Genomic DNA, 26,095 nt, shown 5'->3' on the forward strand with positions numbered 1-26,095 from the left:
GTGAAAGGGCAGCAGGTAGCGGTGCGGGTGTCCCAGGTGAAGGGCGACTTTACCCTGCCTTCCAACACCAACTTTGTGATTGTCTCCCTTCAGCTGATGAACCTCACTCGTTTCACAAACCACACTCAGGTATTGACATCAACATACTATGCTTTGTAGATTAATTGGTTAAGTTGTCTTTACTCGTGGACAGTTAATGATTAGATGTTACTATCTGCAGGATCTTTCATCATTGGAAGAGTTGATAGTGAGTGACAGTCCTGAATTTGATGCCTCCTCCCTCCAGGAGTTAGGAAAACTCCCATCTTTGGTCATATTGGAGATGGCATACACCCCGCTGGCAACGCTTAGCAGTAAGTAATTTCATATATGCTTTTCTGTATCTCATTTTCTTTTGGCATTATCTAATTCCAACAAAAAATTACATCTTAGTTGTAGTTTAAAATGATACCAAACAAAAGTTGATCAGAATTTATACCGATTTTGTGAAAAATTTTTGAAGTGTAAAAAATCATTTTTCAAGATATTCGCTCCTAAAGTTTTTTCATAATTTCGTCCTTGTTTTGCTATTTTTATTCATCTGATTGACACAAAATTTTCACTCATGATTGTATATACAATGTTGACTTTCTGGAGCATGGTAGGATGATAATACATCAGATCGCTGCTTCTCTAGAAAATATTATTCACTCGTACATGAGGATTTGGAAGGAGCCATCAGCAGCATCACAGCAATCTGCTGTTTTATGACTGAACTGGACACTCTCTGAGTCGTTATTAGTGTGTTGAAGTGAGACTATGATGTTATGAAGTAATAATTACTCGTCTGCTCCAGCTTTGTACCTCTGTCTCAAAGTTATCTTTTGTAGTAGTGCTACTGTGAGATTATGTGATGTATAGTTGTCATGATGAAGGTATAACTGAGAAAAAACAGTGTTTGAAAAGATCATAGCAGTCTTATGATATAGAGAGAGAGAGGATGGAGAAGCTTGGCAGTGAGGTGTGGGCTGATACAAGGGTTTTGGAGGGAGAGGTAACACGTGTGACAGAGGAGAGGCGAGGGTTCAAGGTCCAGCTGTTAGCCACAGCTGTCTCACAGTGATACGTTTGTTTCTTGTTGTCTTCTCTTGAAGTTTTTTTATTCTAATTCTCATCAATTTATGCCTGTAATGACATTATTTCTGAAAAGTAGAGTGCTAAATGATGCACCTCCCCCCTTGACGCCTGACCACATACTGTGTAGAGCTTGCGTAATGCTATGATGTAACTGCACAAGACATTTAAAAATGGCCACCTGGTGTGAAGGGTATTTAATTATCAAAAAATAAACTACACCATCTGGTAATTTAGGATCTGAAGGTTTCAAAGAGACAATAATAATATAGGATTTTTAAAGTAAAATCCATATTTATCTACATACTTACCCATGATTATTAATTATTGCTTAAACCCCCACCCCACAGCAAAGTTACATAATGTCCATTAGCTTACAAGAGAACAACGAAAGAAAAGAACTTGAGTTCTCCTTTCCGTTCTCTAAGAAAAGGTGTATGGACCGTTTTCTATAACCCCTCGGTACCAGCCAGCCTTCCCCCACAGTTCATACGCTTCTACTCTAAAAAGGTAATAGAGGGGAGGGAGGAAGGGAACATGAATTATAATTAATAATTATGGGTAAGTATGTAGATAAAAATGGATTTTACTTTAAAAATCCTATTTGTTACTACACATACTATTATTACCCATAATTTTTAATTATTGCTTGAAAACTGATTCCCAAGTACAGGAGGGAGGATGACCATTCCTTTAACCAATCTGAAAAGATTTGAAAAACAAAGTGTAGCACTGGCATCCATGTCCAAGGGGAAGTAACAGGGAAAAGAAGCAGTCCATCCAACATCCCACCAGGAAGGGCAACTAACTCAAAGCCTCCCATACTAAAGTACATAGAAATTATGTAGCCTGAACCCAATCAACCTTAATCAATAACCCTGAGAGCCGACACAAAAGGGCCCAAAGAAAAGGCATCTAGATATCTATGAGTTATATCCTGTAGATAAAAAGAAGCAAATGTAGAACTACATTTCCAGGTCCCTGCTCGGAGGACAATCGGAATACTCCTAATTTTCTTAAATAGGGCACTTGTAGCCACTGCCCTAACCTCATGTGCATTGATTTTTACCGAGTGCATGTCTTCCTCTGAAACATCCTGATGCACACGTTGGATAACCTGACATATCCAAAAAGAAATTGTGTGGATATACCACCCGTCGAGGTTCGGAAACCGTCACAAACAAGCGTGAGCACCTAGGACGACAGTCCCTGGTCCTCCGCAGGTACTCCCGGACAGTCTGAACTGGGCATAAAAGCCGGTCACTCAGAATCCCCAACAGACCTAGCCAAGGCCAGAATAGAAAATTTGGACTGAGAATCATCACCTGGAACTTGATTCTTAGCCAGAAAGTCCGAGGCTAAAGAGAAAGTCATCGAAGACCAACCCCTAGAGTAGCTGAAAGTCCATGGAGTTCGCTAACCCGACGAGCAGAAGCCAAAGCTAAGAGAAAAGAAGCTTTCAGTGTCACGTCCCGCAATGAAGCTAAATGAAGGGGCTCATAGGGGGCCTTCGTTAAAGAATTCAAAACTAAAGATAAATCCCACGCAGGAATGCCTGGTGAGCGGGGAGGAGCCAACTTGGCAAATCCCCGAAACAAATCTGACAAATCCATATTTTGAGAGATATCCAGGCCTGCCTGTCGGAATATGGGGGCCAGAGCAGAGTGGTATCCCCTAATAGGTGGTAAGGATAAATGCTTTGTGCCCCAAAGAAAAAGAAAAAAGTCAGCCAAGTCTATCACAGAGGCCGAGAGAGGATGACAGTGCCTCGACTCACACCAACGACAGTAGATGGCCCACTTCGCCTGGTACACCCTGGCTGAAGACCGTCTGACTGGCAAGGCCATGATCCCTGCAGCTTCTCGCGAAAAGCCTCTCTTTCGGAAGAGACGCTGGAGAGTCTCCACGCGTGAAGATGAAGTGTTGCTGGAGATTTGTGAAAAAGGTGTCGATGAGGCTGACGTAACAGCGAGTCCCACTGAGGCAACACTCTCGGGTGATCTACTAATAGACTCAGCAGCAGAGGGAACCAGTCTGCCTGAGGCCACCGAGGGGCGATTAGAGACACGCGGACACCCGAGGTCTCTTTGACCCGAACCAGAACCTGCCGAATCAGGGAGAAGGGGGGAAAGGCGTACAGATCCAAGCTCTCCCAGGGGAAGGCAAACGCGTCCTGTTTCCAAGCGTTCGGGTCCGGAAGTGGAGACACATACAGTGGTAGCTGGTGATTTAAAGCCCTAGCAAACAGGTCCACCTGAGGTGCACCCCATGCCTGGAAGACCCATTTGCACATGACTGGGTGTAGGGTCCATTCCGACCCCACACACTTGCGGCTGAGGACATCTGCCACCGCGTTGCGCCATCCTGGCATGAACTTGGGGCGAAGCAATATCCGATTGTCCTCGCACCACCGAAGAATGACCCCTGTCAGAACAGACGGAGACTCGGACTGAGTACCCCCTGAGTTTCATAGGTAAGCCATGACCGTAGTATTGTCTGACATAAGATTCACTACTGTGCCCGACAAGTCCCGCTGCAAGGCCTGAAGGGCCCGGAAGACAGCCAACATCTCCAGGTGATTGATGTGAAGGTTCTTCTGTAGAGACCAGAGACCTGAGACATGGGACTCCCCACATTAGCACCCAACCTGTGCAGAGAGCGATCGCATAACAGAGTCATCTCTGGAGGTGGCATCACAAAGGGGGCTCCTTGGAGAAGATGAGCTGGCTCCATCCACCAGAAGAGGTCTGCAAGGCATTGGGGAGATGGAGGAACCCGCCACCAGGGTGGGTCCGAAGCTGCTCTCCAGTGTCTCTTCAGGCACCACTGAAGGGACCGGGAACGAAGGCGGCCACCTGGAACCAGCCTCTCTAGGGATGCCAGGTCACCCAAGAGTGACCTCCACAGCGACACTAGGGGAGCTTTGTCCTCGAGGAAACTCCGCGCCACAGACTGAAACCGGCCGATCCGCTCTGGGGAAGGAAAAATCAGAGCCCTCATGGAGTCCAGTACCATGCCCAGGTACTGCTTCCTCTGGCTGGGCACCAGGTCCGACTTGGATAGATTGACCTGAATACCCAGTCGATCGCACAAATGGGAAATAGCTTGGATGGCACTCGTGTACTCCTGTCGAGACGAACCCGTGATCAGCCAGTTGTCCAGAAAGCGGAGGAGAAAAATCCCGTGTTGATGCGCCCATGCGGACACTGGAGTCATGATTTTGATAAAAACCTGAGGAGCAGTGGAGAGGCCAAAACACAGAACCCTGAATTGGAAGACTCTGTCCCGCCAAACAAACCGCAGGAACTTGCGAGAACGAGGATGTATTGTGATTTGGAAATATGCGTCTCGCAGATCTAGAGAGACCATCAAATCCTCCACTTTCATGGACTCCAACACTGAAGCCACTGTCTTCATTCGAAAGGGGCTGACTCTTAAAAACTTGTTCAGGGCCGAAAGGTCAAACATTGGTCTCCAACCCCCTGTTACTTTCGGAACCAGGAACAGACGTGCATAAAAGCCTTCTAGCTCTTTGGCCCCTTTGTCCAACATATCCTGAACCTCTAAGTCTAGGGCCGTATGATGAACGGATCCCTCTACATAGGTGGTAAACTCTATGGACCTGGAAGCCAATGGAGGGGGACGAAGAAAAGGGAGTACATACCCATAACGCAGGGTCTTCACTACCCACTCCCCTGCCCCTACCTCCATCTGCACTCTCCAGTGATGCTGCAGGCAAGCAACCACAGGAACCGGAGAGCCAAAGTTTTCCCTAGCGCGACCTGCCTTGGCCTCGGAAGCCTCCACTGCGAGCCCCCTGGGGCGCGAAAGGACCCCCCTGTGGGGGAGGATCTGGTAACAGGAGCTGATGGAAAGGGTCTAAGAAGGGACCCTCTCCTCACCTGCCCTCTTACCCTGTTTCCATGGGGTGTCCCGGCTGATCCCCTAACTGAAGAGGTCAAGCTCCTAACCAGAGAAGAGATAGCACGCTGTTGGGAAGCCAAGTGTTCCGTGTTCTGCACCTTGGCCACCACAGATGGGTCAAAGAGAAAATCAGAAAAAGGAGAAGACATAAGCTGGTGTTTATCCGCATCAGAAAAGGAACCAGGCAAGGCATCCACAGTCGCCTTTCTCCGTAACATATGAAGCCAACAATGTAGTTCTTCTGCAGGGCAAAGAAAATCTGTTGGCCCTGGCCAGAGAGAATAAAAAGGCCAACACTTCCTGCTGAGTGCCTGAAGAGTCTCCAGCCCAAGTGGCCAACACCTGGTCTATCCAAGAGACGATGTCGGTCATGGAACCACACACTGATTCCATCTGAGCCAAGACATGGATGGAAACTGACACCATCTTGTTTCCCCCCTGTCTAAGACCACCCAACTCCTCATTAACCGGAGGAGGGACCCGAGAGGCCCCTTCGGTAAATAAATTTCACTGGCACCCTTCCAAATTCTGGGTAACTGGAAAGGAGATAGATTAGGTCTAGGATCTTTCAGAGTCTTACCTTGGGCTTCCTCCCGAATACCCTGGGCCAAAAGAGATCGAGGGATAGCCAAGGAGGGACGGCGAGTCTCAACTGATCCTTGAGCTCGCTCAACCCCCGTGAGAATCGATGAGGAAGGAGGTGAAAACTCCTCACTCTATCTATAAGTTGTAGAAAAGGAGGATCACCCACCTGAGGAGTAGACACCATCTTCCTCATCTGCCTCATAAGAGGACTGGGGATGTTCAACCAGTCTGGAAGCTGAGGATCCTGGAACCAGATTGCTGCAACCAGGAATGGAAATAAAATGGCTCACCTCATCAGACTTCTCTTGGGAAAGTGAATGGTCCCACTGAAAAACACCACTGCAAGGGAGGGTATGGTGAGTATTTCTGGTAGATGAGGCCAAACTAACCTCAACAGTCTGGTCATGAGGTTGGTTGGTCTGCAGACCCACCATAGGAATGGCACCAGTGCACAAATCTTGTGTGGGAAGAAAAGCATTAGTCAACCCAGCTCTTGAAGGGCCAGGGAGGGGTTCAATGGAATCTCCATTATAAGAACCTTGGTTGACTTCCCTGGTGAGGGACAAAAACTGGCTGTCCCACCTTAGGGCATGGTGACAGCTGTCCCTCCCATCATTACCATCACCCTCCATGGGGTGGGAAGACAGCTGGTTGTCACGCCTTGGGGCATAGTGACAGCTGTCCTTCCCATCACTACCATTGCCCTGCTTGGGGTAGGAAGACAGCTGGTTGTCACACCTTAGGGCAAAGTGACAGCTGTCCTTTCCATCATTGCCAACGGTAATGCCATATATATATATATATATATATATATATATATATATATATATATATATATATATATATATATATATTTATATATCAAGGGGGTATAGCACATTTTTTGGGGTGATTTCAAAGAAATTTGCACTTTTGGTTGGTTGGTCCTCATAAATAAACACCACTGGCAACAAGTTGGTAGAATATTATAGGTGTGAGGAGGGTACAGTGGTACCTTGACATACGATTTTAATTCGTTCCGTGATGATCATTGTATATAAAAAAAATTGTATATCAGATCAATTTTTCCCATAGAAATCAATGGAAATAGAATTAATTCATTCTTGTGATATGAATTTAAATACCAACCAAATATGGATTTAATACAAGATAAATATAATGTTTATTGTATGCATGATACAGATTAATTATATTGCCCAAAATAACAACATAAGCCACAAAACTCGGGACACATCTATAGACATTCATCACGCTAGACTCGGAGCATGTCAATAGACGTTTAGGCTTTCTACGGCTATATTTTGGTTATTTTCTTCTGGTTTTCTTTGCTTGTGAGCTGGCAACATTCATCAGGAGTAAACATATGCTCTACGTCACTGTGTCACCAATGATGAATGGTAGGAGTGACAGTAATTTCACTGTGTCTGATTCCGCCACCTCTCCTGTGCACCTTACTTCTATATCTCGTGTCTCTCACCATGTTATGGGGAGACAACTTTTGAATGAGAGTGGTATCAGAACAGGTGACAGGAGAGAGAGAGAGGATACAAAGGGCCTGTTTTCTCTCGCTCTAGCCAAGGCCGCTGAATCCGATCGAATGCAAGGCCACTTAAACTAATACTACCTCATTCAACCTGTGATATTTTGGTAACTATGACATCTAGAGACTTCTGTTTTTTTTGCATTGCAAAGAGGAAAAGTTGCTTGTGGGCAGAACACCATTTGTACTCACTCGTTTATTGAATTTCTAAGTGTAATCAGGATGTGAATACAAACTATTTTGTGTTTCTCGCCAAACTTTTACTTTTGGGAGCCATGATCTTGGTCTTGAGTTCACAAAACTTAAGAAAAAATACACACTGCCGAGTAGTACAGACACATACTTGCACAAAGGATGAACAACAATACACAACGCGGGCTGAATGTTCGAGTGGACGCGGGTAGCTGAGCGATCGCTGCGCCACCTACTGATGGCTATTTGTATCTTAAAGATATCGTCGTATTTCAAGACATAAATTATATGAAATTTTTCGTTGTATGTAAAAAAAATTGTATGTTGAGGCGATCGTATCTCGAGGTATTACTATATATATATATATATATATATATATATATATATATATATATATATATATATATATATATATATATATACAGGCAACCCCCGTTTAACAAAGGTTCACACAACGAAATTTCGCTATAATGAAGGTTTCATTTTAATACCATCTGCTCGTTTAACGAACACCAAACTCACTTTAACGAAGTTTTATCCAGGTAATTTTTTTCCAAATTTGAAAGCCCCACTGTATCATGCAAGCTGACAGGCTTTTGAATACATCAGGAGCTGCTGGTACTAAGGCCTGCCTCAGGAGAAATCCTGAGACACCTGTAGAATAAAGATCAAGATCAAGCCTCTCGTGGACAACACAGGCTCTGCCGATACAAAGGCCTGACTCAGAAGAAATTCTGTGTCACCTGTAGCATCAAGATCACACGCACCACTCACTGCCCAGTCAAAACATAACAGCGCCACCAGCAGCTCATCTTCCTTAGTTCAACTTACCAACAAAACACCCTGCAATGTGGCCTAACATTCCTAAGAAGACCAGGAAGTGTCTTATTCTCGAAGTGAAGCTGGGTATTATTCACAGACAAGAGAGAGACCAGAAAACTAATAACATTGCTTCTCACCATGGCTTGACTCCATCTACTGTCTACTATTTTCAAGTCAAGATACTCTATTAAGAAGGCTAGTGAGACCTCATCTTCCTTGCAAGCTAAAAGAACCACCTGAACTCGTGACTCTACAATGGATAAAATGGAAAGCCTTGTGGAAATGTGGTACATAAGTTTTGTATGCAGTACCATGATGCGCACTTTGTTTACATTCCACAGGTTGCCGGTTAGTGTCTTTCCCGTTTCACTCTTCCTCCCTTCATAAAGTTAAGATCAACATTATAAAGTTACGTACATACATACATTAGTGTACATTATAATGACTTAAATGAAACTACCTAAATGTTTAACTTCATAATTTTTACTTTCATTAAACCTTTTACTGTACTATGATGCACTCTCACTTTGCTTACTCTCAATGGAAGTTCAAATCAGGGGTTATACTTGTTATAATCGGTTCGCTTAACGAAGTTTCGCTTAACGAGGTGTTTTTTTAGGAACGTAACCCCTTCGTTAAACGGGGGTTGCCTGTGTATATATATATATATATATATATATATATATATATATATATATATATATATATATATATATATATATATATACACACACACATATATACACACACACACAAGAGGCATCACGTATATCAAAATTCACATAAAACAATCATGTAATTCTCACAAGAAACAATAGATAATAGGGGGGATGCAGATGTGGTCCAAAAAAAATTGTACAAAATACTCTACTTATTTGGCTAAATTAACATGTTTTTATTATTTACCATTCTAAATGCTAGAAGTCTTTAAAATAAAGGGAAAACCAAGAAATAATAAGAGAAAGCAAAAAATAATAAGAGAAAACAACAAAACAAAGAATATGTAAACAAAACACTCACTGTATCACTGCCTTCACCACTCACACCACAGTCAGTCACTCTTCCTCTGAGCTTTATCACTTGTCAAAAATCCACTTATCAAAAATAAACCCACATGCAGAAGATAAAGGACATTTTGGGGCCATCTTGGTGAATTATAGGCAGATTGAAGAGATTCTGTCTTTACTCAGTGCTGGCAGACTGCAAATGAGGCATGAGAAGAGCGGGAGCTGGATCCAAGATTCTTTAACAACGTCAGAGCAACCTCCTGCCTCGAAATGAACGCTTGGAGGGACAGTAACAAGGTTGCTATGAGGTTGCTCTCGGGTTGCTGGGAACACCACCTCTCGAGGTGGTGTTACTGTCTTATATATGCATTTATGTTCACAAAACAACGTTTCTATTAGCTTTTTACAAACCGCAGTATTTCATTAGTAATTCACTATCACTCAGTGCCATGAAGTCGAGGTTATCCTCATGGCATTAGCATATATGAATACAGTAAAGTCCCGGGTTACGTCGGTCTCGAGTTACGTCAAACTCGTAGTTACGTCAGTCCACTATAAGGCAATTTAAGATTAAAAAAATTGAAAATTTATAAATCGTAAAGTGCGGGATTTATTGTTATTGTTGGTGGTTGCCCGCCACACTGCCCGCCTCACGCTTGAATACAATAACACCCTGCCTCAGTTTCACCACACCATCGCCCCTGGCAAGAGTGTTATCCTACTTCTACATTTATTGACTCAAGTTCTTAGTATCTTACTCAATGGCACCAAAGAGAAAACTTCTTAGTGACAGCAGTGATGCTAAGAAAAGGTAAACCATTATGCTACAAGAACAAGAGGACATAATTAAAAGACATGAGAAGGGAGGCAACAGTTGTGTGTGAGGGAGGGAAGAAGAAAATGGGAAGCCCGTTACCATGACAACGGGGAGGTTGACGACCTTGAGGGCTCATGCACCTATCACAACAATAACAACTCTGGGGCCTTCGCCTGGGCCACACGACACTCGCAGCTGACTTGCACTGTCTGCGCCTGTCTGCTGATCCCTATTGATCTTTCCTATTGCATTTCCTGCCCCGCTGCCCACTCTTCTACTCCCACCGCACTGCACTACGCTCCCAGCTGTCTGCCCTGTGGGCATCACAACATTCGACCTGCCCACCCTCCTAGCGGCCTCAGGCGTCCACCCCTCTCAGCAACCTGCAGTCCTTCGCGTTCGTGGCCCTAATCAACAACAAAAACAAGCTTGTGTTTCATATTCCTACATAGTTGTTAATAATATAACAATATAACCTTTAACTTACCTGAATGACCTTAAACAATGATTGGTTGAAAACTCGATAATATGCTTTGAAATGTACGGAAACTCGAGTTACGTACAAAATCGACTCACGTCATGTTTCTGGAATGTAACTGGCGTAAACCGAGACCTTACTGTATTAAGATATGATATCCATTATAGCAGGCATTAGAGGAGTGGAAACATAAAATATTGTGGTGAAAGCCACACGCAAGCTAAAAGGGTCACAAGAAGAAGAAGCGACCAAGTCGCCGCGTCCGCCTCGTCTATGGCTGATCTCATCTCTGCTTTATTTTATGGTATTCCATGTAAGATTTCACCTTATGCATTACAAAACAATCCTTTCTTGGGGGCAAGGTTTGTAAAAAGCTAATAGAAATGTTTTTTGTGAATATAAATGCATATATAAGACAGTAACACTACCTCTAGAGGTGGTTGCTCTTAGCAACCTGAGAGCAACCTCATAGCAACCTCGTTACTGTCCCTCCAAATGTTCATGGATGCCATTTCGCGGCAGGAGGTTGCTCTGACATTGTTAAAGTTTCTTGGATCCAGCTCCTGGCAGCCAATGAGCACTTTTAGGTGGGCTACTAACCTTCACCCGCCAACAGCAACGAATCTTTGTGGATGCTATTTTACGAAGGTTGGTATGTGAGCAGGAGGTTGCTAAGGAGGTGTCTGTACCAACATAGACAACAACCTGCTTCTTGGATCCGGTCACGGAGCTCCCACCTATCAGCCAGCTGCGGAACTGTCTGGCACGCAGTTTGAAATTGTGTCTGGCGCTCAGTTTGAAAATGCAGTTGGGCCAAATCGCGTATAAGCAAACCGATCGCGCAAATTAAATTAATTATAATATTTTTTCGGTCACATTATAACAAAAATGCGTAAATCAAACACACGTAAATCGAGAGTTACCTGTACCCCTATTAGTCTGAGTAAGAGAGGGTCAACAGTATTTATACAGTAAAGTTCCGGGTTACGTCGGTCTCGAGTTACGTCAAACTCGTAGTTACGTCAGTCCACTATAAGGCAATTTAAGATTAAAAAAATTGAAAATTTATAAATCGTAAAGTGCGGGATTTATTGTTATTGTTGGTGGTTGCCCGCCACACCGCCCGCCTCACGCTTGAATACAATAACACCCTGCCTCAGTTCCACCACACCATCGCCCCTGGCAAGAGTGTTATCCTACTTCTGTGTTTACTGACTTAAGTTCTTAGTATCTTGCTCAATGGCACCAAAGAGAAAACTTCTTAGTGACAGCAGTGATGCTAAGAAAAGGAAAACCATTATGCTACAAGAAAAAGAGGACATAGTTAAAAGACATGAGAAGGGAGGCAGCAGCTGTGTGTGAGGGAGGGAAGAAGAAAATGGGATGCCCGTTACCATGACAACTGGGAGGTTGACGACCTTGAGGGCTCGCACAATAACACAATAACAACTCCGGAGCCTTCGCCTGGGCCATACGGCACTCACAGCTTACTTGCACCGTCTGCGTCTGTCTGCTGATCCCTATTGCCCTTTCCTATTGCATTTCCTGCCCCGCTGCCCACGCTTCTACTCCCACCGCACTGCACTACGCTCCCAGCTGTCTGCCCTGTGGGCGTCACAACATTTGACCTGCCCACCCTCCTGGCGGCCTCAGGCGTCCACCCCTCTCGGCAACCTGCAGTACTTCGCGTTCGTGGCCCTAATCAACAACAAAAACAAACTTGTGTTTCATATTCCTACATAGTTGTAAATAATATACGAGTAACAATATAACCTTTAACTTACCTGAATGACCATAAACAATGATTGGTTGAAAACTCGATAATATGCTTTGAAGTGTACGGAAACTCGAGTTACGTACAAAATTGACTTATGTCATGTTTCAGGAACGTAACTCTGACGTAAACCGAGACCTTACTGTATATATATATATATATATATATATATATATATATATATATATATATATATATATATATATAGATATATATACACACACACACACATATATATATATATATAGGTTAAAGAAAAGCCGCAGTAAAATTGCCATTTCTACAATTTGAAATCTTGTGATGTTTTAGTACAAACCTAATCCCACCTTCAGACACTGAAACACGTGCAGGGAGTGAGTGAGGAAAATGTGTATATCCTCCAAAGATCTCTGGGACAAGAGGTCCTGAACAATGAAATCTCTTATGTATCCTAGTCCTAGCACTGTCACCTATCACATGCCTGATCCACACAATTCTAATAAAAGTAAATTTTAATTCACAAGTCATTTATACAAAGTAAAAAACAAGGGGTTCTTTATAAAAAGCTATAAAAATTGTAAAAAACATTAGTTAAGAAAAAATAAAGACCAGAGAATCTGAAAAAGAAAACAACAAAAGGATGTGATGTGTGTATGAAACTATGGAATAACAGTTTGTTGGATGGATGATTCTTACTTATTAAGATTAAGCATGATTCAGCAATTCTTAATTCAGATAATGTCTTGGCTTTATACAAAATTTTGAAATCTTGTTCCCTAAAATCATGATCTAGCTCTCTTGCGCAGTTTCTTATGACAGAGAAGCCTGGATTGGAAATTTGTTTGCCTGTTCTAAAGGAGATACCCTTGTTCTCATACATATATAATTTCAAGTTTTGGCTTGTTGAGCTGATTTACCCTGTTTTACAACTGGGACCACAAAATTTATATGTAGTGGAGATTTAATATTCAAACTTAATTTGTTCCAAATGGCTGTTCGAGTATCAAAAGTTTAACAATCGATACCTATATATCAGGTAATTTATTCTAATCTTAGCAAAATCTCAAGTTTAAAAAAAATCAATATTTAAATTTTTTATTTTTTTATTTTGATTTGTACATACTGTAAGTGAAGGCTGGTAATGGATAATGTAGAAGACGACGGGAGAAGGGTGGGGAGGAGGAGGAAGGTCATCAGAGGACAAGTTACCATCCATGAAAACATCTTTGTAACTCTTCTCCTGGTGTGATTCCTGGGAACCCACTAGTGGAGGGCTATTGCTCACTGACACTTGCACTCTCATTGGACTCCTTATTTTCACCGTTAATAAGACTCTTTGGTGCCATTATAAGTTTCTAAATGAACAACTACTGACAGAATGCATGAGAATGTTGTTTTCTTAAGACTGCGGCAGGACTAGGGATGCACACCAGTACCTAGTATACCGGAAAAATGGTATTGCTGGTAATGCCGGTATCAGAATAGGACAATGGCGACAACGGGGACGGAAAGGACAGAGCGTTGTTTACAACCATGTGTGCGGCTGTTCGATTAATAGATATTTTCACCATTGATAAGCCTTTGGTGTTAATGTAAGTTTATAAATGCAAAACTACAGACAGAACACACAAGAATGTTATTTTGAAGACCGCGGCAGAACAACTGGCGGAGAGGGGAGGGAGAGGCCAGGGAGCCTTTGTTTACAACCATGTGTGTGGACATTCGACTATCAGGTATTTTTTTGAGTATTAAATTGAACTTTTACATTCGAGTATTGAAAAATTTGAGTATTGAGTCTCCACTGTACTATGTTAGAGCTTAAGGGATCAGGTAGCCTATCCTTATGGCTAAACAAAGATCCAATAGTATTTGTATAACAAAAATAAATCTAAAGGTTAAATCTGGAACATGTTTATGTAACAGAGCTGTTAATACTTTCCCAACATGATAGCTGATATGACCAGGAAAGGTAGTTTTAAGATACTGACTGCCTGTCCTCAGTTCTCTTTTCCTTATTGCTAAATTTATTACACAAAAACTGTTTCACATGCTTCTCAAATAATGCTAGCCGATATCCATTTGATGCAAAATATTCTTTTTACCAGAGGTGGGTGCGTTACTGGATATCGGGTAGTCCGGTACCGCTCCTCCAGACCTCGAAACGCAGATAGTCTGTACCTGTACTTCTGCACCTGAAATTTTTTACCCTGGTCCGATACCACACCTCCACACCTCTGGTACCATATCCAAAACTATTAAAGCGTGCCTGAAAAATCTAGTCCGCACCTGAAAAAATAAAACAGGACTACTGTGACCTGTCAGATTCGTTGAATGAGGATTGATTTGTTCATTTTTACATTTGAATTTGATAGTAGTGTTCCCTTTTTATTTTGCAGTGGGAATTGGTGTGTAACAGTCAGGGTTGACTGTCAGAGTAAGGTGGGGTAGTGATGTGTGTACGTGCGTGTGTGCAGGTGTGTGTAATTCACCACGGTTGTCTGCTGATCACCCAGCCAGCCTTCTGCATTATGGAGCAAGCTCAGAGCTCATAGACCGATCTTCAGGTAGGACTGAGAACACTCCACACACCATGTTCTCTTCTATCTTGTAAGGTTGGCAGTCCTATTTCCTTCAGTCGTTCTTCATTTGTGAGGTACTTTAATTCCGGCACCATCTTTGTAGCAATCTTCTGTATCCTTTCCAATTTTCTTATATCCTTTTTAGACCATATCACTGCTGCATATTCCAGCCTTGGGCGTATCATGCTTGTGATTATTTTTTAAATTTTTTTCATCATATCTTTATCCATGTAATGAAACATCTTATTGATAGTCCAAATATCTTGCTTATGTGTTTTTCAGGGCTCAGATTTTCCTGTGTGATTATTCCCAGATCTTTAGTCTTCATTATTTGTTCCTCTCCCATCAAATAGTTCCATACCAGTCTTCTCTTACTCTTTCCTAGTTCCATTATGGGACATTTCTTGGCATTAAACTCCAATTTCCACTTCCTGCTCCACTCATAGATCTTGTTTATATCTTCCTGGAACAGCAGACAGTCCCCTCTGGTTTTGATAACTCTAAGCAGCTTTGCATCATCAGCGAATAAATTTATATAATTGTTTATCCCAATGTGAATGTCGTTTACATAAATCTGAAACATAATGGGGATTAACACTGATCCTTGTGGCACTCCACTATAGTTACTTACTCCAAGATGAGTATCTATCTCTGATCACAGTTCTCATCTCCCTATCCTTCAAATAATCTTGTTTTCTTCCACTTTTTTTTATCCTTTCAGTTTTATAAACTCTTTTTCCTGTTCTTCACTCTCTTTCATTTCCATACTCTCCTTTATCAATTTATCTAGTTTAAGTAGTGAAGTATTCGCTGCATCGAAACCTTCGAATGCGCTCTCTCCCTCACCAGCATAGTCATCATCAGCTTTCATTCTTTCCCTAGTCTCATGTCTGCATTTTGATGGAATCTCTTTTTTACTCATGATTCTTTAATAATTGATTTCATGAAAAACAAGTCCACACTACTTGCCCAGGCCACAGTAAATACTGTACAACAGGTATGTAGTGAAGATCAGCTGATTGTCTGAACAGCACCAGTGCGTCCTTCCTCGACCGCGTCTGATGTATTTACCTATTTACCTATTTGTGTATTACAGGGCCCGAGCTAAGCTCTCTGTCTCCTGTCTCCTTGTCCACTCTTGTCATATCTCTCTTTCATCTGATTGACACACACTGCATCAACAACATCACTGCTCAGTTTATTCCACTTATCAATACTACGATGCGGGAAACTGTATTTTCTCACGTCATTTAGACAGATGTCTTTTATTAAATTTTTTTCCATGCCCTGTAGATGATTACTTGTGGTCACCTTTATCAACTCTCTGTCCAATATGTCAATCTTGTTCACCAATTTATACTTAATTATCATGTCTTCTCTTGTTCTTCTCTCTTCTAATGTAGTCAGCTCCAGTTTCCTCAGTCTTTCCTCATAGTCTAACTCCCTGAGTCCTGGTACCATCCTTGTTGCCAGCCTCTGTACCCTTTCCACCTTCTTCACATTTTTCTTCACATGCGGTGACCAGACACAAGCTGCATATTCTAACTGGGGTCTTATTAAGGTACATAATATCTTCATCATTCCTTCATCTAGGTAGTGGAATGCAAGGCCAATATTTTGAAGCATGTTGTATGTTTTCCAAAAATCTTGTTAATGTGTTTCTCCGGTGACAAAGTGTTTTGCACGGTTACTCCCAAGTCTTTCTCCTCATTGGTCTCTCTAATTTTCTCATCACCCAGCCTGTAATCCCTGTTTGGTCTGTATCTACTTCTTCCCATTTTCATAACATGGCTCTTGTCTATATTAAATTCCATCTGCCACTCTTTACTCCACTCATATATTTTATCAAGATCTTCCTGTAACTTGTTACAATCTTCCACATTCTTTACTCTCCTCATAATTTTAGTATTGTCCGTGAACATATTCATGTAACTGTCAATTCCTACTGGCATATCATTAACATAAATAAAAAACATGATGGGACCAAGCACTGACCCTTGTGGAACTCCACTGGTTACCTTCTTCCTCTCGGACTTCCTTCCTTTCACCACTGTTCTCATTTCTCTTCCCACTAAGTAATTTTCCATCCATTTTACTAGTTTATCATTTACTCCTCCAATCTTCTTTAGTTTCCACATCAGTCTATTGTGTGGTACTTTATTAAAGGCCTTTCTCAAGTCCAGGTAGATAGCATCCACCCATCCATCTCTATGTTGTAGTATGTCAGTCACTCTTGAATAAAAACATAATAAATTGGATACACACGATCTTCCTTTTCTGAAACCAAACTGTGTTTCACTCAATGTTTTCACTTTCTAGATACAGGCAACCCCCGTTTAACGAAGGTTGACACAACAAAATTTCGCTGCAACGAAGGTTTCATTTTACTATCATCTGCTCATTTAACGAATACCAAACTCGCTTTAACGAAGTTTTATCCAGGTAATTTTTTCCAAGTTTGAAAGCCCCGCCGTATCACGCAAGCCAACAAGCTTTTGAATACACTAGCAGCCGCAAATACTAAGGCCTGCCTCAGGAGAAATCCTGGGACACCTGTAGAATCAAGATCAAGATCAAGCCTCTCGTGGACAACACGCACCACTCACTCCCGTAACAGCGTCAGCAGCAGCTCGTCTTCACTCGCTCAGTTTACCACCAAAACGCCCTGCAATGTGGCCTAGCATTCCTAAGAAGACCAGAAAGTCTCTTACTCTCGAAGTGAAGCTGGGTATCATTCACAGACACGAGAGAGGCGAGAAAACTATATCATTGCTGGCCATCATTTTGACTCCATCTACTGTCTCTACTATTTTCAAGTCAGCAGACTATTAAGAAGGCTGGTGAGACTGTATGTTCCTTGCAAGCTAAAAGAACCACCTGAACTCATGACTCTACAATGGATAAAATAGAAAGCCTTGTGGAAATGTGGTACATAAGTTTTGTATGCGGTACAATGATGTGCCCTTTGTTTACATTCCACAGGTTGCCGGTTAGTGTCTTTCCCGTTTCACTCTCCCTCCCTTCATAAATTTAAGATCATCAACATTATAATGCTACGTACATACATACATTAGTGTATATTATAATGACTTAAATTAAATTTAACTGCCTAAATGTTAAACTTCATAATTTTTACTTTTATTAAACCTTTCACTGTACTATGATGCACTCTCGCTTTGTTTACTCTCAGTGGAAGTTCAAGTCAGGGGTTAAACTTGTTATAATTGGTTCACTTAATGAAATTTTGCTTAACGAAGTGTTTTTAGGAACGTAACCCCTTCGTTAAATGGGGGTTGCCTGTTCTCACTCCATTTAGCTTTAATTACTTCTTCACATACCTTGCACAATATACTAGTCAACGCTACTGGTCTATAATTTAGCGGTTCCATTCTACTACCATTCTTATATATAGGCACAATGTCAGCTGTTTTCCACTCTTTCGGGACTATTCCTGTTCGTATGGAGGTTTCCACAATATCAAATATGGGGTTCAAAAATTGATCCTTACATTCTTTTAGCAACCTCCCAGATATGCCATCAGGCCCCATTGATTTATTAATATTCAAATTTCTTATAATTTTCCTTACATCTTCCTTAGTAACCATGATGTCCTGTATTTGCTTTATTTCCGTAGGCCTTTCTCCTATAAAATGCTCCTCCTTTGTAAACACTGCAAAAGTTGTCATTCAAAATTTCAGCTATATCTCTAGCATCCTCATATACTTCTTCCCCATTTTTTACCTTTTCTATTGCCTCCCTTATATTTGGTTTTCCATTTATGAATTTGTAAAACATTTTAGGGTCACTATCACAGTTTTCCACCACCCTCTGTTCATATTCCTTTTTGTGCTGTTCTCCTTACTTCAACATATCTATTCCTTGCTGTTTTGTAAACTTCTCTTGATAATACATCACTGTTTTTCTTAAGTTTCTTCCATGCCTTTTCTTTGTTCTTTTTTGCTTCTTCACAATTGCTATTAAACCACTGTTTATTATTTAAAGTCCTCTTTCTGTGATATGGCACAAACTTTTTCACAGCAGAGTTATAAAAATCCATAAATTTATCCTATTTCAATTGCATATATATCCCTTTTCTGGTATACCACGGACCAGTCAATTTCATTAAAGAACTCCCTTATATGTGGTTATAATTTGCCCTAATATAATTTAATTTTTCCTCCCTACATTCCACAATCTTATTCATGCTTAATTCCGTATCCAGCTCAAAGCTTAGGACATCATGATCGCTTTTCCCCAAGGGATATTCATGTTCAATTTCCTCTTTTAGAGAGATGCCCCTGGTAAATATCAAATCTAACCTTGCTGCAACATCTTGTCCCCTGCACTTTGTTGGTGATCTCACCCACTGTGTCATCAAGTTATTTGTTGCTACCTTTAACAATTGCTCTGCCCACTCACCACTGTTCACCACTTCATAGTCCTCCCACACTATTTCTTTACAATTAAAGTCTCCGACTATCATCACTATCCTTTCTGATGAGTTCTTGCTTCATTCTGTCTAGAGTATTTCTCATCCCCATTTGGTACTGTTCATATTCCCAAGCATTGATTCTGGGTGGTATGTATACTGTTATAATATTAATGTCCCTCTTACCATCTGTTATAAGCATACTTATCACTTCCTCATTTCTCTTACTATAGTTCACCTCCTTCACCATCAGATCTTCCTTAGTAAGAACTATTATACCACCACCACCTTTATTTTTTCTGTCATTTCTCCATACTTTGTAGTGTTTTACAACAAACCAATCTAGCTTTATTTCGGGCCTTAGCTTTGTTTCCACCTCACACATTATGTCCGGTTCATTATTTCTTAGGTAATCCATACATTCTAGCCTCTTAGACAAAAATCCATCTATATTCATGTAAGTCACTTATATTCCTTTCCTAGTCTGTTTCTTCCATGTAATGTCTATTCCGTTGGTTTTATCCACCACTTCTTTAACCTCCCATTTCTCATCCTCCAAAAAAACTTGGTCTTTTCCTCCTCTGTTCTTTCGTCATTCCTCTCTCTCACTTCAGTTACAAGCTCTTTCATTTTCATTCATTCATCCTGTGACATATTTCTTCTTATGTAAATTGTTTTGGTTTCCTCAGTGTCCTTAAGTTTCCAAGCCCTCCTCAGCAAGGCCTCAGTTGCCACCTGAGACTTTAATTTCAATTTTAATGGTCTATTCTTGCCTTCCTCAAAAGCTCCCAATCTCACACTTTCTACCTCAGCATATAGGCCCTCTTCCTCTACTGAGATCTTATTCAGTAAAGGCTTAATCCTGTCATTTTCCTTATCCCTCCTATCCTGCCAGTTCCTGTTAGTTTCCTCCCTCAATCCTGTTATGATCACGCATTTTTTCTTTTCAGCAATATCTCTCACCACATACTCATTTTCCTTTAGTGCCTTAACCATTTCACTCTGCGTAATCACTTTATTTTCCTCTTCCTGCTTTTTCACTATCTCCCTAAAGGACCTTTGTACCTCCTGATGTTCATGGTTCACTTCTTTCATCCTGGCATCAATTAGGTTAAGGCATTCCTCCTTCCTCAAGTCCCCTTCGGATATTTTCTTTTCCATTTCTTGGAGTTTAACCTTCATCTCTTCATTTTGTTTCCTTAGTTGTTGGTTTTCTTTCTCCATTTCTACTTTTTCCCTCAATAGCTCTTTGTTCTCTATCGTTAACAAATAGATCTCTTTTTTGATGGAATCGTTCTCCGCTTTGACTCTATCCAGTTTTTCTTCTATGGATAAAATGTTTAGGAACTTACTTTCTAATGCCTGAATTCTTGCATCCATATCTAATTTCTCCAGTCCTCTTGGAGTAGTCACGAACCCTTCAAAGTCCTGGGCTTGTCGAGGCGTGGATGCCATGATGTGTGTGTGTGTGTGTGTGTGTGTGTGTGAAAGTGTGAATACAAGGTATGAGTGCTTGAACCAGTGAATGGCTTTGGGACAGAGGTGCAGAAATGACATAAACAACAGGTAAGTGTCATTCAGCTGCCACCTGCCACTTTGAATGGGTGTACTACCCGCTATACACCTGATCAAGCCTCTTGGCCTGTGCTGACGAAGTGGTGAAAGTGTGCTTGTGCCTATCCCGCCTGACATTGTAGTACCTGGACACTTTTATCTCCGGTGTGACTCCAGCTTTGGAAGCATCTTAACATGAAAATAACAATAAACATGTAAAATCCTGTTTAAATAAATTAGAAATTTACATTATGTATATTACTATGTACATTGTAAAATCATTAAGGAAAAGAAAAAAAACTCATAGGTTGAAGTGAGGCAGGTATTGAGGCTGATGTAAAATGTGTTACATGGTGCAATCCCCATATTAACACACCATGTTAACACTTGTCCTGCCAGCCACTCCTCACTCCACGCTTGTCTCTTGAGGAACGTATGTACTACATACATAATTCTTCTGTTGCTGTTTGATTCAGGTATTTGTTTTGTGCCAAGATGCCTCCCAAACAAGTAAAGAGCCTGTCACACCTTAACGTTTTAGAGAACGTATGGCTAGCGTATGGTAAACATGTTAAACGGTGGCATACGCTGAACTCTTCGTTTTTCGGCGCGTTGTTGACGTATGCAGAGCGTATAAGACAACGATCGGGGAACGTACTCAGCGCGTGAGGAACGTGTGAGGAACGAACTAACAGGTAACGATCGAGTAGCATACGCGTAACAATCGAGTATCGTACGTCCCTTGATCACGTGACGCATATCAACTGCATAAAAAGGTTGCTGCAAGGACTATCGTGTCACAACTATACCAGCCATGGGCAAGAGGTCACCGACCAAGAAACCAGCACGGGGCCGCGGCCGTGGTCGCAAGACACCCACACTGTCATCTTCACCTCTAGTCTCGGACGTCTTGGGTGATAGAGATGGGCGTGACTCATCTTCGCCACCGCGAAGAGATGCCTCCCCTGCAGGCTCCACCGCATCCTCTGCTGCATCGACCTCTACTCTACAACCACATGATATGAAAAAGAGAGCCAAGAAGACTCAGTTTTGTTTGGATCCTGAAGAAGAACAGATAATGTGTGACTTTGTGAGAGAAAATGACATACTGTGGAATGTAAAGAAGACTGACTACAGACGTGTTGACAAGAAAACCAAATTATGGGAAGATCAGGCTAAAATTATGGGAAAAACAGTGGATCATCTGCAAGGGTGGTTTCGCTCCCTGAGGGATGCCCACACACGTCTTCAGAAGAAGAAGAGTGGGGATGGAACGCCAGACTTCACAGAGAGAATACAACGCGTGAGGAACGATCAGAGAACGAATGATAACGATCGCCTAACGTGCCTTTAACTTATCCCCAGCGTATGCATAACGTACTGGCCACACGCTGGCATACGTCGAGAATTTTGTGCATGCTCAAAAACTTCTCGCTGTCCCTGCGTACGACGACGTACGGCACCGTACGCCACCATACTTCAACGTACCCTAACGATGGAGCAGCGTACCCATAACTTATTCAAGCGTATGCTGAGCGTGTGCCACCGTTTTCCATACGCTAGCCATACGTTCTCTAAAACGTTAAGGTGTGACAGGCCCATAAAATGTAAATGTGTGACTCTAACCATTGTTTCAGTTGTTTAACGTATTAAATTACGTATAGTACTTATTTACATTATGTACTTGGTTAATACTTTTTTTTTTTTTTTGTGTGTGTGTGTGTGTGTGTGTGTATGCCAGTATTTATCATATGTAAGTATTTTCAAGCAACAAACTTTTTCAAGCAATGACTGTTTTAGTTTGTTATATCGAGGGCCGAATGTAGTGTAATCAGCATGGTTAACTGTAGCCTGCAGGATTAAGGGATTCTTATCCTCCACAGACTCAAAAGTTGACAGATATGAACACCAAGATAACATCATCTATATACTAAAGTAATATACCTTATTGGTGAGATTTTAATTGTGCTTACTTTTTATGAAAAATTGATACTGTACTATACCTATCGAAGATCAATGAGAAATGGGTAAATAAGAACATGGCCTTTGGTATCCGCAGACAGGAAATTGAAGCAAGTGTTGAAGGAAATGCCATCTCTTCAGTATCTTGATATTTCCTTCTGCAAACTCCATCACTTGGAGGCAAGCACCTTCCAGAAGAACTCTGTAAGTACCTTCAATACTATGTTATCTAAATAACTCTCTCTCTCTCTCTCTCTCTCTCTCTCTCTCTCTCTCTCTCTCTCTCTCTCTCTCTCTCTCTCTCTCTCTCTAACAATGATTGGAACTAGTGAAAATTTAATTAAATTCTAAAAAAAAAAAATACATTGGAGACTCAATACTCGAACTTTTCAATAGTCAAACGCAAAAGTTCGACTTAATATGTACTTGAAAAATACCTATTAGTCGAATGTCTATCCACGTGGCTGTAAACAAAGGGTCTCTCCCTCCCTGCCGCCCCATGCGCCCCTCCAGTCCACCGCAGCCAGTTTATCCTTCGCTGTCTTAAGAAGAACATTGTCCTACGCTTTCTCTCTGAAGTTTTTTTTAGAAGCTTACAATTGTGCCAAAGAGTCTTGTTAGTGGTGAGAATAAGCCTACAAGAAAAAATGTAGTGACAACTATGGAAAGGAAAAAAGGAGATTATTGATAAATACTAGAAAGGAGGAAAAATAACCAATCTTGCAGCTGAGTACTGTATGGCTAAATCTACAGCAGCCACAATACTGAAGAAGACAGAGCTCATTGAAAGAGCTGATGTTGTGATTGGTGTAAAAAGGCAACTTAAGCAACCTGCGGCAATGAAAGAAATGGAAAAAAAAATTATTTCATAAACCAAAGGCAGATGGCTGGTGATTCTTTGTCAAAGGGCATAATTTGTGCGAAGGCTAATTAGGCTGCTGGATGGTATCATATTTCTTATACTACAGTCAACCCTCGGCTATCGCGACATCGGCTATCGCGTTTTATTGCTATCGCGCACCCCTGAAAAGCTGCTAAAATTTCATTATCGTGACCTCAGATGCTTGCTATCGCGCGCCCAGCCATGGCGTCATGGATAATCTGAGCACTCATTGGCCAAACCGCCTTCCCGCCAAGATCAATTTGGCTATCACGTTTTCGGCTATGGTGCGGCTATTTCAGCCCCAATTGGGCGCGATAGCCGAGGGTTAAGTGTACATCTGACTCCAGTGATGATTTTAAAGCAAGTAAAGGGTGGTTTGTGAATTTCAAGAAAAGAACAGAAATTCATTCTGTTGTGAGGCACGGCAAGCCCCCAAGTCAGGAGTAAACATATGCTATACGTCACTGTGTCACCAACTCCCACGATGGATGGTGGGAGCGACAGTGATTTTACAGTGTCCTATTCCGCCACCTCTTCCACACGCCTTACTTCTACACTTTGAGTCTACCTCCTCATGGCATGTTGTGGGAAAACAAATTTTGAATGAGAGGGGTATCAGAAGGGATTTGGAATTAAGTTTCTACAATAATAGAGAGCGAAGATAATGATGTTCTGGGCTCTGATACAGATATAGGAGGTTCAACTATCGAGGGGAGGACATTCCACCACCACCACCAGCAACTCCTATTGTATGTATTTTATATATGTTTTTGCAAAAAATATGCAAATTGTCACTTTGCGAACATTTTGATTGAAAGAGAGAGAGAGAGAGAGAGAGATAGGATACAAGGGCCCATTTTCTATCGCTCTAACCAAGGCCGCTGGACTCGATCGGACGCAAGGCCACGTACACCGATGATACCACCTCATTCAACCTGTGATATTTTGGTAACCATAGCATCTAGAGACTTGTTTTTTTGCATTGCAAAGAGGAAGAGTTGCTTGTGGGCAGAACACCATTTGTTCTCACTCGTTCAATGAATTGCCAAGTGTAATTTTGTGTGATTTTTAGCTCGCGCTAACTTGGGAGGTTTGGTGAGAAACACAAAATAGCCTGTATTCACATCTGATTACACTTGGCAATTCAATAAACGAGTGAGAACAAATGGTGTTCGGCCGACAAGCAACTCTTCCTCTTTGCAATGCAAAAAACCAGAAGTCTCTAGATGCTGTTGTTACCAAAATATCACAGGTTGAACGAGGTGGTATCATTGGTGTACGTGGCCTTGCGTCCGATTGGGTCCAGCAGCCTTGGCTAGAGCGATAGAATTGTATACTCTTGTATACACTCTCTCTCTCTCTCTCTCTCTCTCTCTCTCTCTCTCTCTCTCTCTCTCTCTCAATCAGAATGTTTGCAAAGTGATCTAATTTGTATATTTTTTGCAAAAACATATATAAAATACATACAATAGGAGTTGCTGGTGGTGGTGGTGGAATGTCTTCCCCCTCGGTGGTTGAACCTCCTATATCCGTATCAGAGCCCAGAACATCACTATCCTCGCTCTCTATTATTGTAGAAACTGTTAATTCTAAAGCCCTTCTGATACCAGTCTCATTCAAGAGTTGTCTCCCTGCAACATGGCGAGAGATCCGAGGTGAAGAAATAAGGCACAGAAGAGGTGGCGGAATCGGACACCGTGAAATCACTGTCGCTCCCACCATCCATCGTGGGAGTTGGTGACACAGTGACATATAGCATATATTTACTCCTGACTTGGGGGGCTTGCAGTGCCTCACAACAGAGTGAATTCCAGTTCTTTTCTTGAAATTCACAAACCACCCATTACTTGCTTTATAATCATCATTGGAGTCAGATATAGTATCAGAAATAAAATCACGATCCAGCAGCCTAGCCTTCACACAAATTATGGCCTCTGACAAAGAATCACCAGCCATCTGCCTTTGGTTTATCCAATCAACAATTTTTCCATTTCTTCCACTGCCACAGGTCACTTAAATTGCCTTTTCACACCAATCGCCACATCAGCTCTTTTAATGAGCTCTCTCTTCTTCAGTATTGTGGCTACTGTAGATTTAGCCATACAGTACTCAGCCGCAAGATTGGTTATTTTTCCTCTTTTCTCATATTTATCAATAATCTACTTTTCCTTTCGATGGTTGTCACTACATTCTTTCTTGTAGGCTTATTCTCACCACAAACAAGCTTATTCAGTGCCATTGTAAGCTTCTAAATGCAAAAAAAAAAGAAAAGAAAAAGCTGCCGAGAGAAAGCACAGGACAATGTCATTCTTATGACAACGAAGGATAAACTGGCTGCAGTGGATCGGAGGGGCGCGTGGGGTGGCAGGAAAGGAGAGACCCTTTTTTATAGCCAGGTGGATGGACGTTCGACTAATAAGTATTTATTTTAGTATTAAGTCGAACTTTTGCGTTCGA

The 26,095-nt window shown here is 41.7% G+C and overlaps 2 protein-coding genes across 2 annotated transcripts in view; both read left to right on the plus strand.

Annotated features, from left to right (window-relative positions):
* LOC123519786 overlaps window positions 1-26,095 on the plus strand; it is a 112,120-nt gene that overhangs the window by 22,762 nt on the left and 63,263 nt on the right. Inside the window, exons 3-5 of the mRNA XM_045281292.1 lie at window positions 1-129; window positions 221-353; window positions 22,853-22,959. Of these exons, the coding sequence (XP_045137227.1) occupies window positions 1-129; window positions 221-353; window positions 22,853-22,959 (369 nt within the window). The remainder of the gene's footprint in view (window positions 130-220; window positions 354-22,852; window positions 22,960-26,095) is intronic.
* LOC123520024 lies at window positions 20,496-22,457 on the plus strand. Its single transcript, XM_045281843.1, has 2 exons — window positions 20,496-21,887; window positions 22,088-22,457. Exons 1-2 carry the CDS (start codon window positions 21,608-21,610, stop codon window positions 22,120-22,122), a joined length of 315 nt encoding a protein of 104 aa, XP_045137778.1. The 5' UTR covers window positions 20,496-21,607; the 3' UTR covers window positions 22,123-22,457.

The sequence above is a fragment of the Portunus trituberculatus genome, chromosome 46 (genome assembly GCF_017591435.1).
Source record: "Portunus trituberculatus isolate SZX2019 chromosome 46, ASM1759143v1, whole genome shotgun sequence".
Lineage (NCBI taxonomy): Eukaryota > Metazoa > Arthropoda > Malacostraca > Decapoda > Portunidae > Portunus > Portunus trituberculatus.